Here is a 12,682-nt window from a genome sequence, read left to right on the forward strand (position 1 = left end):
TTGTCACAGGCGGTGGAGAAAATAAGGGAGTCATAAACTGATACAGGTGCATTTCCGGTCATAGTTTTTTCGTCAGAGTCTGTGCTTTACTTCTCAGCTTTTACTTTCTTACTTTTATGTGTCCAAGCACATTTCTCATTCTAGTTGATTTTCCACCAACAGCAATAGTCACAGTGCCAAGAGCGACAGCATCAAGATTATGTCAAGTAATGACGTTTAAGATAAGATCATGCTTGGATTAACATAGTTCCTTTATATCATTTCCCATAATGGTGTTTTATTATTATTTTTTTTAAATTGAATTTGAATATTACATGCAATAAAATACACCCCATAGAAAACAAATGAAATATTTGTTCATGCTATGAAATTATGGTGTGTGTATATATATATATATATATATATATATATATATATATATATATATATATATATATATATATATAGACAGAGAGAGAGAGATAATGAGTCTTTATTGGTCACATTTAGAGTAGAGCACAGTGAAATTGTTTTGTTCACATTCCCCAGCCTGTCAGGATGCTGGGGTCAGAACACAGGGACAGCCATGATACGACATCCCTGGAGAAGAGAGGGTTAAGGGCCTTGCTCAAGGGCTGGGGTTTGAACCCCCAACCTTCCAATCAGTAACCCAGAGCCTTAACTGCTAAACCACCACTGCCCCCAGTGGAGCTAGCACAATATATTTACACATACATATAATTCAATAGTAATGAACAGTTCTGTTAGTGAAATTTAAAAACAAAAAACAAAAAAACGATTGTGATATCTACAATATCTCAGATAAGTGTATTGTGAAATACTTTATCATGATATCTATATTAAATAATCATATTGCCCAACCCTAGTTCCAGCTTTATGTTATTCCATCTATGGATGTGTTGCTGTTGAAGACAACAGTGTGTGCAGAGATAATCAGAAATAGCCTGCTCATCACGTGTGTTTTTCGGTCTGTCTTTGCTTTGTTCTCAGCTGCCTGACTGTGTGTGTGTGTGTGTGTGTGTGTGTGTGTGTATGTGTGTGTGTGTGTGTATGTCTGTTTGTGTGTGTGTGTGTGTGCATGTGCATGAGTACATGTGCAATGTCCTTTTTCATCCTACAGGTTAAGCCCATGAAGTTTATTCTTTCTTTCCTCTTTCTGTCAGTCTGCACTTTTAAAAAGAATTCTGGGTTATTATTTTTTTTACCCAAACACTGGGTCGAGCCTTTTTGGTGATTTAATTGGGTTATTTTTTCAGTATTGGGGAGTTTTTGGGTAGTTTTGTGTAACCCAATCACTGTATTAGTGGCTGGGTCATTTTCACTGACAGTTGATTCTTTGGATCTCATTGATATGTTGTATATTTGACATTTACAAAGGGTAAAAATAACCCTGAAAATATTCACCCATTTATGAAATGAAATGCACTCGGCATTTTTTGTAAAAATGAAACCATCCCTTGGGTTGAAAAACAACCCATTTGCTGGGTTAAAATGAACAAACCAAGTCGATGTGTTACTTTAGCCAGAAATGTGTTCTGTCCTATATTTACCCAGTCGTTGGGCTAAAAATAACGCAATTTGGCTTGTTTTTAACCCAGTGTATTTAGAGTGTGGCACTACTCATATGTCCCCTGTAAATACATGAAATTTCCTTTTTTCCCTCCCTTTTTTTGGTATTTTTTTATGGTACTGGTTTCAGTTCTACCTAGACGTTTTCTGTCCACAACACCACATGAAAACGACAGAAAACGTCTGACAGAGGCCTGCTCACCGAGTGTCTGACCCATTACTTTTTACATCATCTCCACCATTTCTGTTTGTTTTCACAATATGAACATAAAAATGCTTTCTTGCATATCTCATACTATACAGAGCAGTCGAGCGTGCGATTTAAACACCTAACACAGATGATAATAATAATGATAAAACTGCAAGAAAACTGAAACTTTTTCTACCGTCCACCGGTCTAGTACCAAAGCTTTCTGCTTAAGGAGGGCCTGATATATTACTCTGTGTGGTAAACAAACTCATTGTTTGTTGCTAATATCTAATAGGAAGAACTGTTCCTACATGACATCACCTCACTGATGCGTCCCTTCCACTGGCTTCCTCTAGCTGCCCGCATCACATTCAAAACCCTGATGATTGCCTACGAAGCCAAAAAAACAACCAGCCCCCAACCACCTGAAGGCAGGTACACACGCTATGCTGCACAATGTTCTCATCGAGCCTCTAGAACGGCTCCACTTAACCCACCTTCCGAGGTACAAATGTACGCAAATGACGTCTTCTCTGCCCTGGTGGACTGAATGAACATCTGAGTCACTAGCTGTCTTCAAACACAATCTGAAGACCAGTCTCTTCACCAAGCACTTACATGACCACTATGTTTTTCTTGCTGTACCAACATCTCACCAACAGGACTATAGCTTGATAATATTCTTTGAACCTGAGCTAGTGAACTAGGATGAAGTTGCAGGGCTTCTGATCAATGCCGTAAAATACAGCGTGTCCCAAATGTCTCCATACATAGGGGAAATAAACACTTTTTTTAGTAAAATGCCTTACAGAATTTTTATACTAAGTTTATATTATATAGATTTTTTTTTCAGATAGCCTTTAAGAACGCCTTTGATGAAAGAACGCATTGAAATAATTTTCATGGCTGGATCAGGAAGCTGTCGCAAGGTTGTGATGGACTTTAACAGGAAACATGTCGAGCACATCACACACGATGCTGATCCCAAACTTATTAACCAGTTCAAAATGATCGGGAGCGTTACGGACCAACCGAGAAGTGGACGTCCACGAACGTCCACTTATGACATTACATGGCGTAACCACCGTGGTGCTGTCATACATACTGTAGTCCCCTGTGTATGGAGATTTTGGGACACCCTGTAGATAAAGAAATGTAAGAACAGTGAACAGCATTAAGTCATGTGAAGTACTCATGACTTTACATCTTGCCACACATTTATTTTTTTTTTTACTGAAATCACAGCTGTGTAATTGCAATAAAGGAGAGGAAGGTAGATATAGAAGAGTGCATTTATGTGCCTTACAGTCAGGAGTTTAACCTGAATAACGTTAAATTATCCACACAGTGCACAGATACCTGGTGTGATCTTGAGCTCCTTAGCTACCTGGAACAAAATGTGATAAAGTGCAAAAGGGATAGATTTTCTACCGAGAAAGCTCCTGAGCCGCATGATGAAAGAAGTGAAAGTATTTGAGGATTCCTCTGAGCAGAAGAGACGGCCTGGTTATTCTCGCTGGTGAAATAGAGATGTGTTCATATCGATTGCTGCAGGTGAGACTCATCTCGTTCGCTCAATGAGAGCAGCTTCTCCTACTTTTCCCGCCCATTTCCAGCCATTCAACTCCCAGGAAATGATCAATGAGCTACTATATGAGCATTTGCCACGAGGCCCCTTCTTATGTGGTAATTATAGCTGCTTGAGGACTGATAAGACATGGTTCCCTCACGTGGCCAGTCAGCGATTGGGGTCCTATGGCGCATGTGGGGGCGAGATAAAGAGTGTGCGTCACATGGAACGATTTGTGGCAAACAAGCATCAGAGTGCAGATTGCAGCATGCTAGATCAGACTCTTTAGAAACCAGTGTGTGACTCACTCTCCACCCACTCGCTTCACTGCTGAATGGGCTATGAAACGGCGCTGTAGATGATCCTCTTGGCACCCAAGCTGCAAAGATAGCACTGAGTCTAAATGAAGTTTGTTTCCAATAAGTTCTCGTATTGTGTTTTTATCAGTGTAATTGAATGCTCATGAGTCACTACTGTGTATGCAGTGTATCTACTAATCATGGTTGCTCACACTGCATGCAAACGTGTTGGTTTAGAGGGTTAAATGCAGACTATGTTATTCACCATGTCTGTTGTTTAACAGCATGTCATATATCCCATCAGAATGAAACATCTGTGCTAAAGAGCTGTATATAGCTAATGTGCTTCATATGCTATTTGTGAGAGACAAAACTGTGTAACTCTGAGGATGACTGCAAACACAGAAATATAATGGCCAAAGTTCAAACCTGTCTCATTTACTTTACTAGGAACAGCGTTGATATTGTTGTTTATTCTGTGTTTAAATGATATCATTGGAGTAATGTTAGTTTTCCATTTTCTTATGAAAGATGTTTTAGCCGACTTCCGATCTTATTCTTTTTCTTTTCGATTCAGGATTTATTTTTAATGCCGGAATCTATCGTTAAAAACCCAATATGTGTTCCACACAGATATGTTCATAAAAGACCCAATAGAATCATTTTACATAGTTTTTAATCAACAAAATAAATGAAATAAATTGAAATAGTATTTATGTGGAATTCCTGTAAAGTGCGCCTATATTTAAAAAGCCTTTAGAGTTCCCCTGAATCAAAATGGGTGTTTCACAGCTTTTTTGTCCTTTATGGTTATGAACACAAATATGATTGGAAAAAACATAGTTAATCACAATATGTCCCAGAACGACATGGGGAATATGTTGCTTCCTCAGACTAAGTAAGAACATGCTTCCGTCTACACCGTTGCTGCTTCTCCATCTCGAAGTAAAAAGCTCTTGTCCCTCAATATTTAGCTAGCTCGCTATATAAATATAAGCTGCTATCCTGTTTGTTTAGATTTGACAGAGTGGCATATCTCGAACACTATTGGCTGTTGTGTAATTCAGTCAGCCGGTTCAACACGGCTTGAATCGAACTTCCTGTTTCAGCGATAAATATGTCAGTATGTGGAATCATATCACAGCTACCAAAATTCCAATATTAAATGTACAGCTTTTTGGAATACATTATTATTATTATTATTATTATTATTATTATTATTTACATTTTTATTGTTTTAATTTTGTCTCTTATGCTGTAAAGTTTACATCTTGTATATTATATAAATATTCTCCAGGGTGTGTGGACTGGGGCTATATTTAAACCTAATATGTTTAATGCGGGGTGCACGGTGGCTTAATGGTTAGCATGTTCGCCTCACACTTCCGGCGTCGGGGGTTTGATTCCCACCCTCTGTGTGTGTGCAGAGATTGCACGAGGGTTGAGGGGGTTTCCTCTGGGTACTCCGGTTTCCTCCCCTAGTCCAAAGACATGCATGGTAGGCTGATTGGCTTGTCTGTAGTGTACAAATGGGTGTGTGAGTGTGTATGTGATTGCACCCTGCAATGGCTTGGGTGGGATAGGCTCCAGGTTCCCCATGACCCTGAAAAGGATAAGCGGTAGAAGATGGATGGATGGATGTTTAACGTGTTTATCATATGAAATCAGATTTTATATATATATAAACTTTATTGTGGTGTTCACTATGTTGAAGCGTTGTTAGTTTTCTCCCATTCTCCATATGGTGGATTCTTAATTTCAGTTGATGCTAAAAGTAATTACATCTTTTGTTTGGAGTCTTTTTTCTTAGGTATTTACCAACATACTGTATCTGAGGAAATGTTTCTATTTCAGAAACGTACTTTATCTATGTGTTATGTAGCTAAATCATTAGGCTTAATTATTAGCTAGTTTAGCTGTGTTCATTTTTCCCCAGTTGCCATCAACACAGGTGCCACAGCTTTAACCAATTCAGTGGAAAGTGTATCCATGTCGAAGTCTGAGGTTAAAATGTAATCGTTAGAGATTTCTTTTCTTTACGTTTGTTCATAGACTTGTTTATGCAACTTTACAACTCTGTCCATCATTGTGACTTTGAACTGAACAAACAGGAATATGAGTCAATAGAAAACGGCTACGGAAATGTTCACCATTAACAAAGAATTTCTTCGTTTGAATACGAGAGATGCAGAGAACATGAAAAAAAAAAAAAAAAAAACAGCACCTAACTGCAAAAAGCAAGAGAACAAACAGATGAAAAAGCAACCTTTATTATAATTACACTGCTGTGAAGCAGGAGTAGCACACTATTACCCCAGCTAGTGTCCTATCCTGTGCGCTAGCTGTTGTGACTCTGCGTTCGAATAATGGCATATTTTGGAAGGTTTGTTCAAGCTGTAATTGGGTCAATAGACCCTCAAGTCTTGGAGAGGAAAATGAGGGAAATTTTAGGGGGTGTTAAGAGGATGAGAGGAGGTAGGCCTTTTGTTTTTCTAATGTCAGCAAAAGCACTTCATTTCAGCTACTTCTGACGCCGGTGAACGCTGTTGCTGACTGTGAAGTGTTCATTAAATAGGAGGAGTAAATAGCCAAGAGGTCCGATGGTGTTAAACAGATGCTTACCGTATTAACAATGGAGGTCATAAATATTTATAACATGGCAAAGTCACCTGAGTTGAAGCCATTTACCTCCATGGACAGTTTTATACGTAGATAAGATGTAAAGCACTTTATGGTGCACAGTATCTCTGTAATCATGCAAGACATCGTAACTTTGCATATAAACATAGGATTAATGACCGCATGCTGAAATGTTATCTGTAAAAGAGAATCATACTGGGATTGTACGCTTCCGTGACACCTGACAATATCCGATAGCCGAAAAACTGTGGGAATGCCAGATTATTCGCAATAGTGACATTTTCCCAACTGCTGCTTTTAATGATTAGAAGCAGAGGATAGAGATATTTAGATGAAGCCTCGGTGATAATCACTTATTTGAATCCACCGGAGTGATAAATGTGCAGCCGCTGATGCTAGCATGCACAGGATGAGGTTAGGTGATATTTATTATATTAGTGGAAGCAGATTTTTTCATTATGCATGTTATAGTTTTGGCAACTAATAAATCATGCAGCTGTTATTAGTCCAGTTATCGTCAGTGTTAGTGTTGAATGGTGCTTGAATGACCTCATGTTTGCGGTTATTAATTTACTTGTTCATTTATGTTATTTAATTGGTTTGAGTTCTTTGTCATCTGGCTGGTTTCCTCAGAGCAGGTGATCCATGTAGTATCAATGTGGTAGCAATTGTGGTTCAACTCCATCTGTACGCAGGCTCCCTGAGTTGCTACTGAGATGCAGACTGCATTAGCAGAGAGCTGGGAGTAACGTGGGAGGCTGGAGGAAAGCATTATTATGTAGAGCAGCTCATCTGGCCTGTCTGCGGTTATCTGCTCTTTTAACATCAGGCGCCAGAACAGCGGGCATCTGTCAACCTCCCCTGCCACCCCAGCCAGACGGCTAGTGCCCGAGAGAGTTGTAGAGGAAAAAAGTGCAGTCAGGAGTTGCTGACTAGCAGCCATGTCACCTTCTGACTTCTTCTTCTTTTTTCAAACTGTGATCATCATATTTTTATGCTGTATACCAGCTGATCTCTGATACCACTTTTCCCATTGCAACCGAGCTGGTTCAGAATTCAGTTTTCCCACATACTTTGGGGCCCTCAAAGTATATTAACAGCTACCAAGTATATTAAGTCCCATTTTAAAAAAAAGTTCCTTGCTGAGAAGTCATGCATGTTCTGACCAGCGACCAGCCAAAACACAGACCAAGATGGTCACGCTGTAGGCCTGCTATGCCAGCTGGTTTGTTATTTTTCAGCTGCCTTATTGCTCGACTAGATAAATAACTAAAACACATTATACATCCAAAAGTATGTGGACACCTGCCCATGATCTAACCTTCCCCAAAGTTGTAAGCACACAGTTGTCTATGTGCTGTGTGATGTGGTAGAACTCGAGTGGCCTGCACAAAGCCCTGACCTCAACATCACTGAACACCTTTGGGATTAACTGGAGCGCCAACTGCACAACATGCCTTCTTATTTGACATCGGTGCCCAACCTCATTAATACTCTTGTGGATAAATGAGCACAAATCCCCACAGCTACTCTCCGAAATCTAGTGGAAAGTCTTTCCAGATGAGTAGAGGAGATTCTGAGATGACTGACTCTGTGTTCATCTCAATGGTTTTGGAATGGGCACATATGGGTGTGATGGTCATGTGGCCACAAACATATCTCTAGCCATATAGTGTAACTTGTGTACAATGTTGCATTATTTATAGTAATTGAGAAGCTGTTTTCATTGAACCAGAACGTACTAGCTGACAGAGATGGGCTACCAGTTTGACCAGTTTAGCCTGTGTTTTGGTAGCTGGTAGCTGGTCAGACTAAGCTGTTTTTTTCAGCACGTACAGGTACAGCATCAGAAACAGGGAAAACGGGAGGGAGGGATCTCAGTAGAGAAGCAATAATCAAGTGACTCAACTAATAAGGAGAGAGAAGTACTTAATGTGTCTTTTTAAACTTTCTCCTTCACTAAATGATTTCATTACTTCAGTTTGGTTGCTACTCATGGCTGAATTACATATAAATAAAGCATACTATAACTAAAATATGTTGTTAGAGAACTTATTTTACCATCCAATGTCAAATTCCTCACAATGCAAAGATATTGGTATAAACAAACATAACACACAAAATTAAATATGTTTTAGTGCTACTATAAAAGCAGTTTGTTAGCATTGCCACTATCAGATTGGTTTTAGTTTTAGTAAAATAGTAGGAATTTTTTTTTTTTTTTTTTTTTCCAGTATTTTAGTGCTGGAACCAAAGCAATTTTATTTTCCAAGAACATCAATTTTTTCAGTGGAAACATACATTCAAACGTGTTCACTTTTGAACTTTCGTGTAGTATTCACTATTTTGGAAGTTCACATTTTCTGATGGCTCTGATGGTTTCATTGTAAAACATGCCGGGTTGTTTTTCCTACCCTAAACGCTGGATTGAACCTTTTGGGTCATTTACTTCAGTTATTTTCTCAGTCTTGGGTAGTTTTGTGTAAAACCCAACCGCTGGGTTAGTGGCTGGGTCATTTTCACTGACAGTTGCATCAATGCACCCCTCCCACACCCCAGCGCCTCAGCGCCTTAGCCCAGCTCCTTGGGTCAAATCACCTCAGTGTGGACTGTTTGAATTCACCTCAGGCGGAGGTAGCGGCTTTCACACAGACAGACTGTTAGATTTATTTGGAGAAACAAGTTCATATCAATGCATTTATCCATAAAACCATTATTGTTCACAAATGTGCGATAACAGTCCAGTTTACATGACATTAAATGCACCGCTATCTTTGTTAGCGTTGGCTAACTTGTTTGTAATGCCCACTGGGTCGTACGTTGGTTACTCAGGTTTTTGATTGCGGTTAAGCCAGCCGCTCTCCCTGAAGGCACGGTTAATCTAGCCACACATACGTTTTAGGGGTGTGGCTTTTACACGATCATTTAAAATAAATAAGTAATAAAACAAACACAACAATTGACAGTATTGATGAGTATACAGGCAAAACGTTTTTATAACCTTTTACATTTAAATAATGGCAAAATTCTATCAAGTTTAAAGAGACGCTGTAAAGCATTAAGCCAAATAAAAATGTACTTACTAAAAACATATTTTAAGAAATTATATTATTATTATTATTATTGTTGTTGTTGTTGTTGGTGGTGGTTTTGTTGTTGTAAATCTAACCATAAATACATTTTTTAAATGTGTAGATGGTTCATTTCATAGAGGATGTCTGACACCAAAATATTAATATTTTACTTCAACTTAATGCTAAATTAAAATGGACATTTCAAATTGGTCGACAATGAAACCCACTTATATCAGTTCATAGGGACGTACTCTATGCTCACAATAAAGATCAATTCATTTTTCTGTACAATTTGAAAGTAATTTCTCTTCAAATTTATTGGATCTATCACTATAATTGTGGCAGGAGGTCATTTTTAATCCATTATAAAATACATATTTCAAATTGGTAGACAGTCAAACCCACTGCGGCGAGACTAACCGCGCTTTCAGGAAGCGCAGATGTTTTTTTGGATGTTTTAAACATCTCCTTCGGTCAAAATCTGATGTTCTCATCTTAAATATATGACTTATTTAAGTCATTTACTTCAAAGTCTGTCTATATAAACACCACTTTTTCCAGCTCTAGCAATACCTTTCTGAACATTTTCTTGTGTGTAAATAAAGGAGATAGCATGTTGACATATTTGTTTATAATGTTGTATATTTGACATTTTCAAAGGGAAAAAATAACCCTTAATATTAACCCAGTGTTTTTTTTGTTTGTTTGTTTGTTTTTAAGAGTGTGATGTTTTTTAGTATGGCACAGCCCATAGAAGTTCAGTTAGCAGTCTATGCTAAGTGTAATTTCAGTGTAATTTAAGTTGTTCTGCATATTTTCTGAGTTGTTGCTGTAGCAACAAACCTTAGGAAAACGTTATTATTGCTGACAGTTTGGTTTTGTTCCCAGCGTCGTTACGTCTATACATTCTCTTGAAATCAAGCAGGTAGGGATGCACAGTATTGATCCTCAGGTGAAATGTGGGAGCTTCAGAAGAAAAAAAAACAATCTTTACGATTATATACACATAGTAAATAAATACATGGTGCAAAGACAGCCACTGGGGGGAAAAAACCAAACAAGGCAAAATGCAGAAAATGGAGAGTGTTGTGTACGATAGGGATTTATTTGAAATATACTGTTCTTGTTTATACTGAGATGCTGGGACATGCTGAAACAGAAGGCATTGTGGATCTTGATGAAAAAAAAAAAAAAATTCCCAGTAGTGCTTCCGACAGCCAGCAGTCTGTGACATCTACCGTTTTTTGTTTTTTGTTTTTTCTTTCACAGCCACCGGGACCTGAAGCCTGAGAACCTGCTGCTAGACGAGAAGAACAACATCAGGATAGCAGACTTCGGTATGGCCTCGTTGCAGGTGGGGGACAGCCTCCTGGAAACTAGCTGTGGGTGAGTAGCACTCGGAAAGTGACCAGTGTTTGTCCAGTGACTGCCAACAATCAATTATGGCTAATCTTATTGATTGTGTACTTAAGGTACTCTATCTGCTTGACATGTGCTGCAGTCTTATTTACAAAATGTCAGTCTTATTGGTGACCGTGTCGGGTGTTGTTTTTCTCTGTTAGTGTCTGGAGCATGCTCAAAATGCCTGTTTTATCAATGACACTTAAACACACGCTTTCTCTCTCTCTCTCTCTCGCTCTCTCTGTCACTTGACTTTCTCTCTTGTAATACACTGAAATGAACAGATAGCCAGCTCTCTCATTACTTGCCAGAAGCTCTGCTGTGGGGTGGAGCCGTGCTCACTCAGAAGCAAAACTACACTTTTAAATGAAATGAGCTGTTATTAAAACAGTGCAGCTTTTCCTCCTCCATTTAGCTTTGCTCAAATAAGGTCAGTAGAGAGACTGGGGGTTTCAGATAGGGGCATAGACCCAAGCTCTCTTTTCCCCTTTCTTACCTCTGTACAGCTCCAAGTACCGAATGTACTGTAACAATAAAGTACAAACAGTGGTTTGGATCAGGGTTTGTGTATTCATGGAAATATCCGTGTCTGCATTTGAGAACTAATCCTCCAGCCAGCCAGATGAATATAAGAAACAGGTAGATTGATTGACGATGTCTGCTATAATGTATGAGTTGTTGAAAGACCTGTAATGACTGCAGAATTGCAAAGGTATCTTTGAAAAAGATTATTTGCAGTACAACAAATTTAGTTCCACTCTTCTTTTCAGGCTTTGGTGACATTTTCTCCACCCAGAAATAACCTCTACCCTCTGCACCCTTTTGTCCTTAAAAGGCAACTCGCAACAAAGGTGGACTCCAGAGAACAGCAGCAGAGGGCTCCAAAAATAACAAACAGCCCGTTTAATACCAGGGATGTAAGCGAATACGAATACCTTAACTGGCATAGTGATGGAAGCAGTGGTGAGGAGTAATTAACTAAAAGTAGCGCTGTTACTAACTTGACTTCATTTTTCAGTAGCGTGAAAGCAGCTCCTCTATTCTAGTGTAGCTTTTCCAGTGAAGAGTTACTTTTCTCTACGTCCAGTCGCTACATTTCTTGTCCAATTATAATGGTCCTCTTGATTGTATATCTGCGGCGCCCGCTTGCTTCACAGGAATTAAGAGCCTCATTGTAACTCACATGGATATGAAGAGACCTTCTGATGGACGTGTAAAGCAACCAACCGCGGTTTTTTACGTGATGTATGGGGTGGTTAATGATAATATCATCATAAATGAACACTGGAGTTTAATCTCAGATACAGAGAATATTACGGGTGATTTTGTTGTTAATAGGCAACACAATATTTACATTTACTTAATACGATATAAGATCAGATGAAATAATTAATATTCTATGAATCATATCAGTGCAAGCCAAGGGATTTCTTTTATGTCCTGAATGCAACATCTTGCTTAAAGGAGCAGCAAGTAAAAAAACTTCCTATCTTAACTTTATTTATTATTTATTATACTTGTTTATCTTAACTTCTTTATTGTTATTTCCATGATTAATTAATTAATCAGTGGTTAAAATAAATAAATAAATAAATTATCGTTGCATGTATTATTATTGGCTTTTTGGAAGTATTAATTATTGAAGATGGACACAGTCATCCTTATTATCCGTGATGGAGTGGGCGATGGTGACTGATTCCGATCAAAAAAACAAAACAAAACAAAAAAACAATTACCCGAGGCCTTATTTGACAAGTTCATGTGCCTTAAGGAATCGAATAATAAATCTTACACTTTTATATGTAATCTCTGCAAACCAGAGATGAAAACACTTTCTATAAATACTTCGATCGTAATACGACGAGGTGATCGCGACTCTCATGTCGAGTTGATAAGTAACCTAATGTGCACATTATAAAGTCATAATTATTTTAAAATT

General features: G+C 38.4%; 1 protein-coding gene across 3 annotated transcripts in view; it reads left to right on the forward strand.

Annotated features, from left to right (window-relative positions):
• Window positions 1–12,682, forward strand: part of brsk2a (BR serine/threonine kinase 2a) — a 237,398-nt gene that overhangs the window by 170,318 nt on the left and 54,398 nt on the right. For all 3 annotated transcript variants that reach the window (XR_006983679.2, XM_017485650.3, XM_017485653.3), the window contains exon 5: window positions 10,612–10,728. Coding sequence is in view for 2 of the 3 variants with exons in the window: in XM_017485650.3 (XP_017341139.1) it covers window positions 10,612–10,728 (117 nt within the window). In the remaining variant the exon portion in view is untranslated. The remainder of the gene's footprint in view (window positions 1–10,611; window positions 10,729–12,682) is intronic.

Source organism: Ictalurus punctatus, chromosome 14, assembly GCF_001660625.3.
Source record: "Ictalurus punctatus breed USDA103 chromosome 14, Coco_2.0, whole genome shotgun sequence".
Classification (NCBI taxonomy): Eukaryota; Metazoa; Chordata; class Actinopteri; order Siluriformes; family Ictaluridae; genus Ictalurus; species Ictalurus punctatus.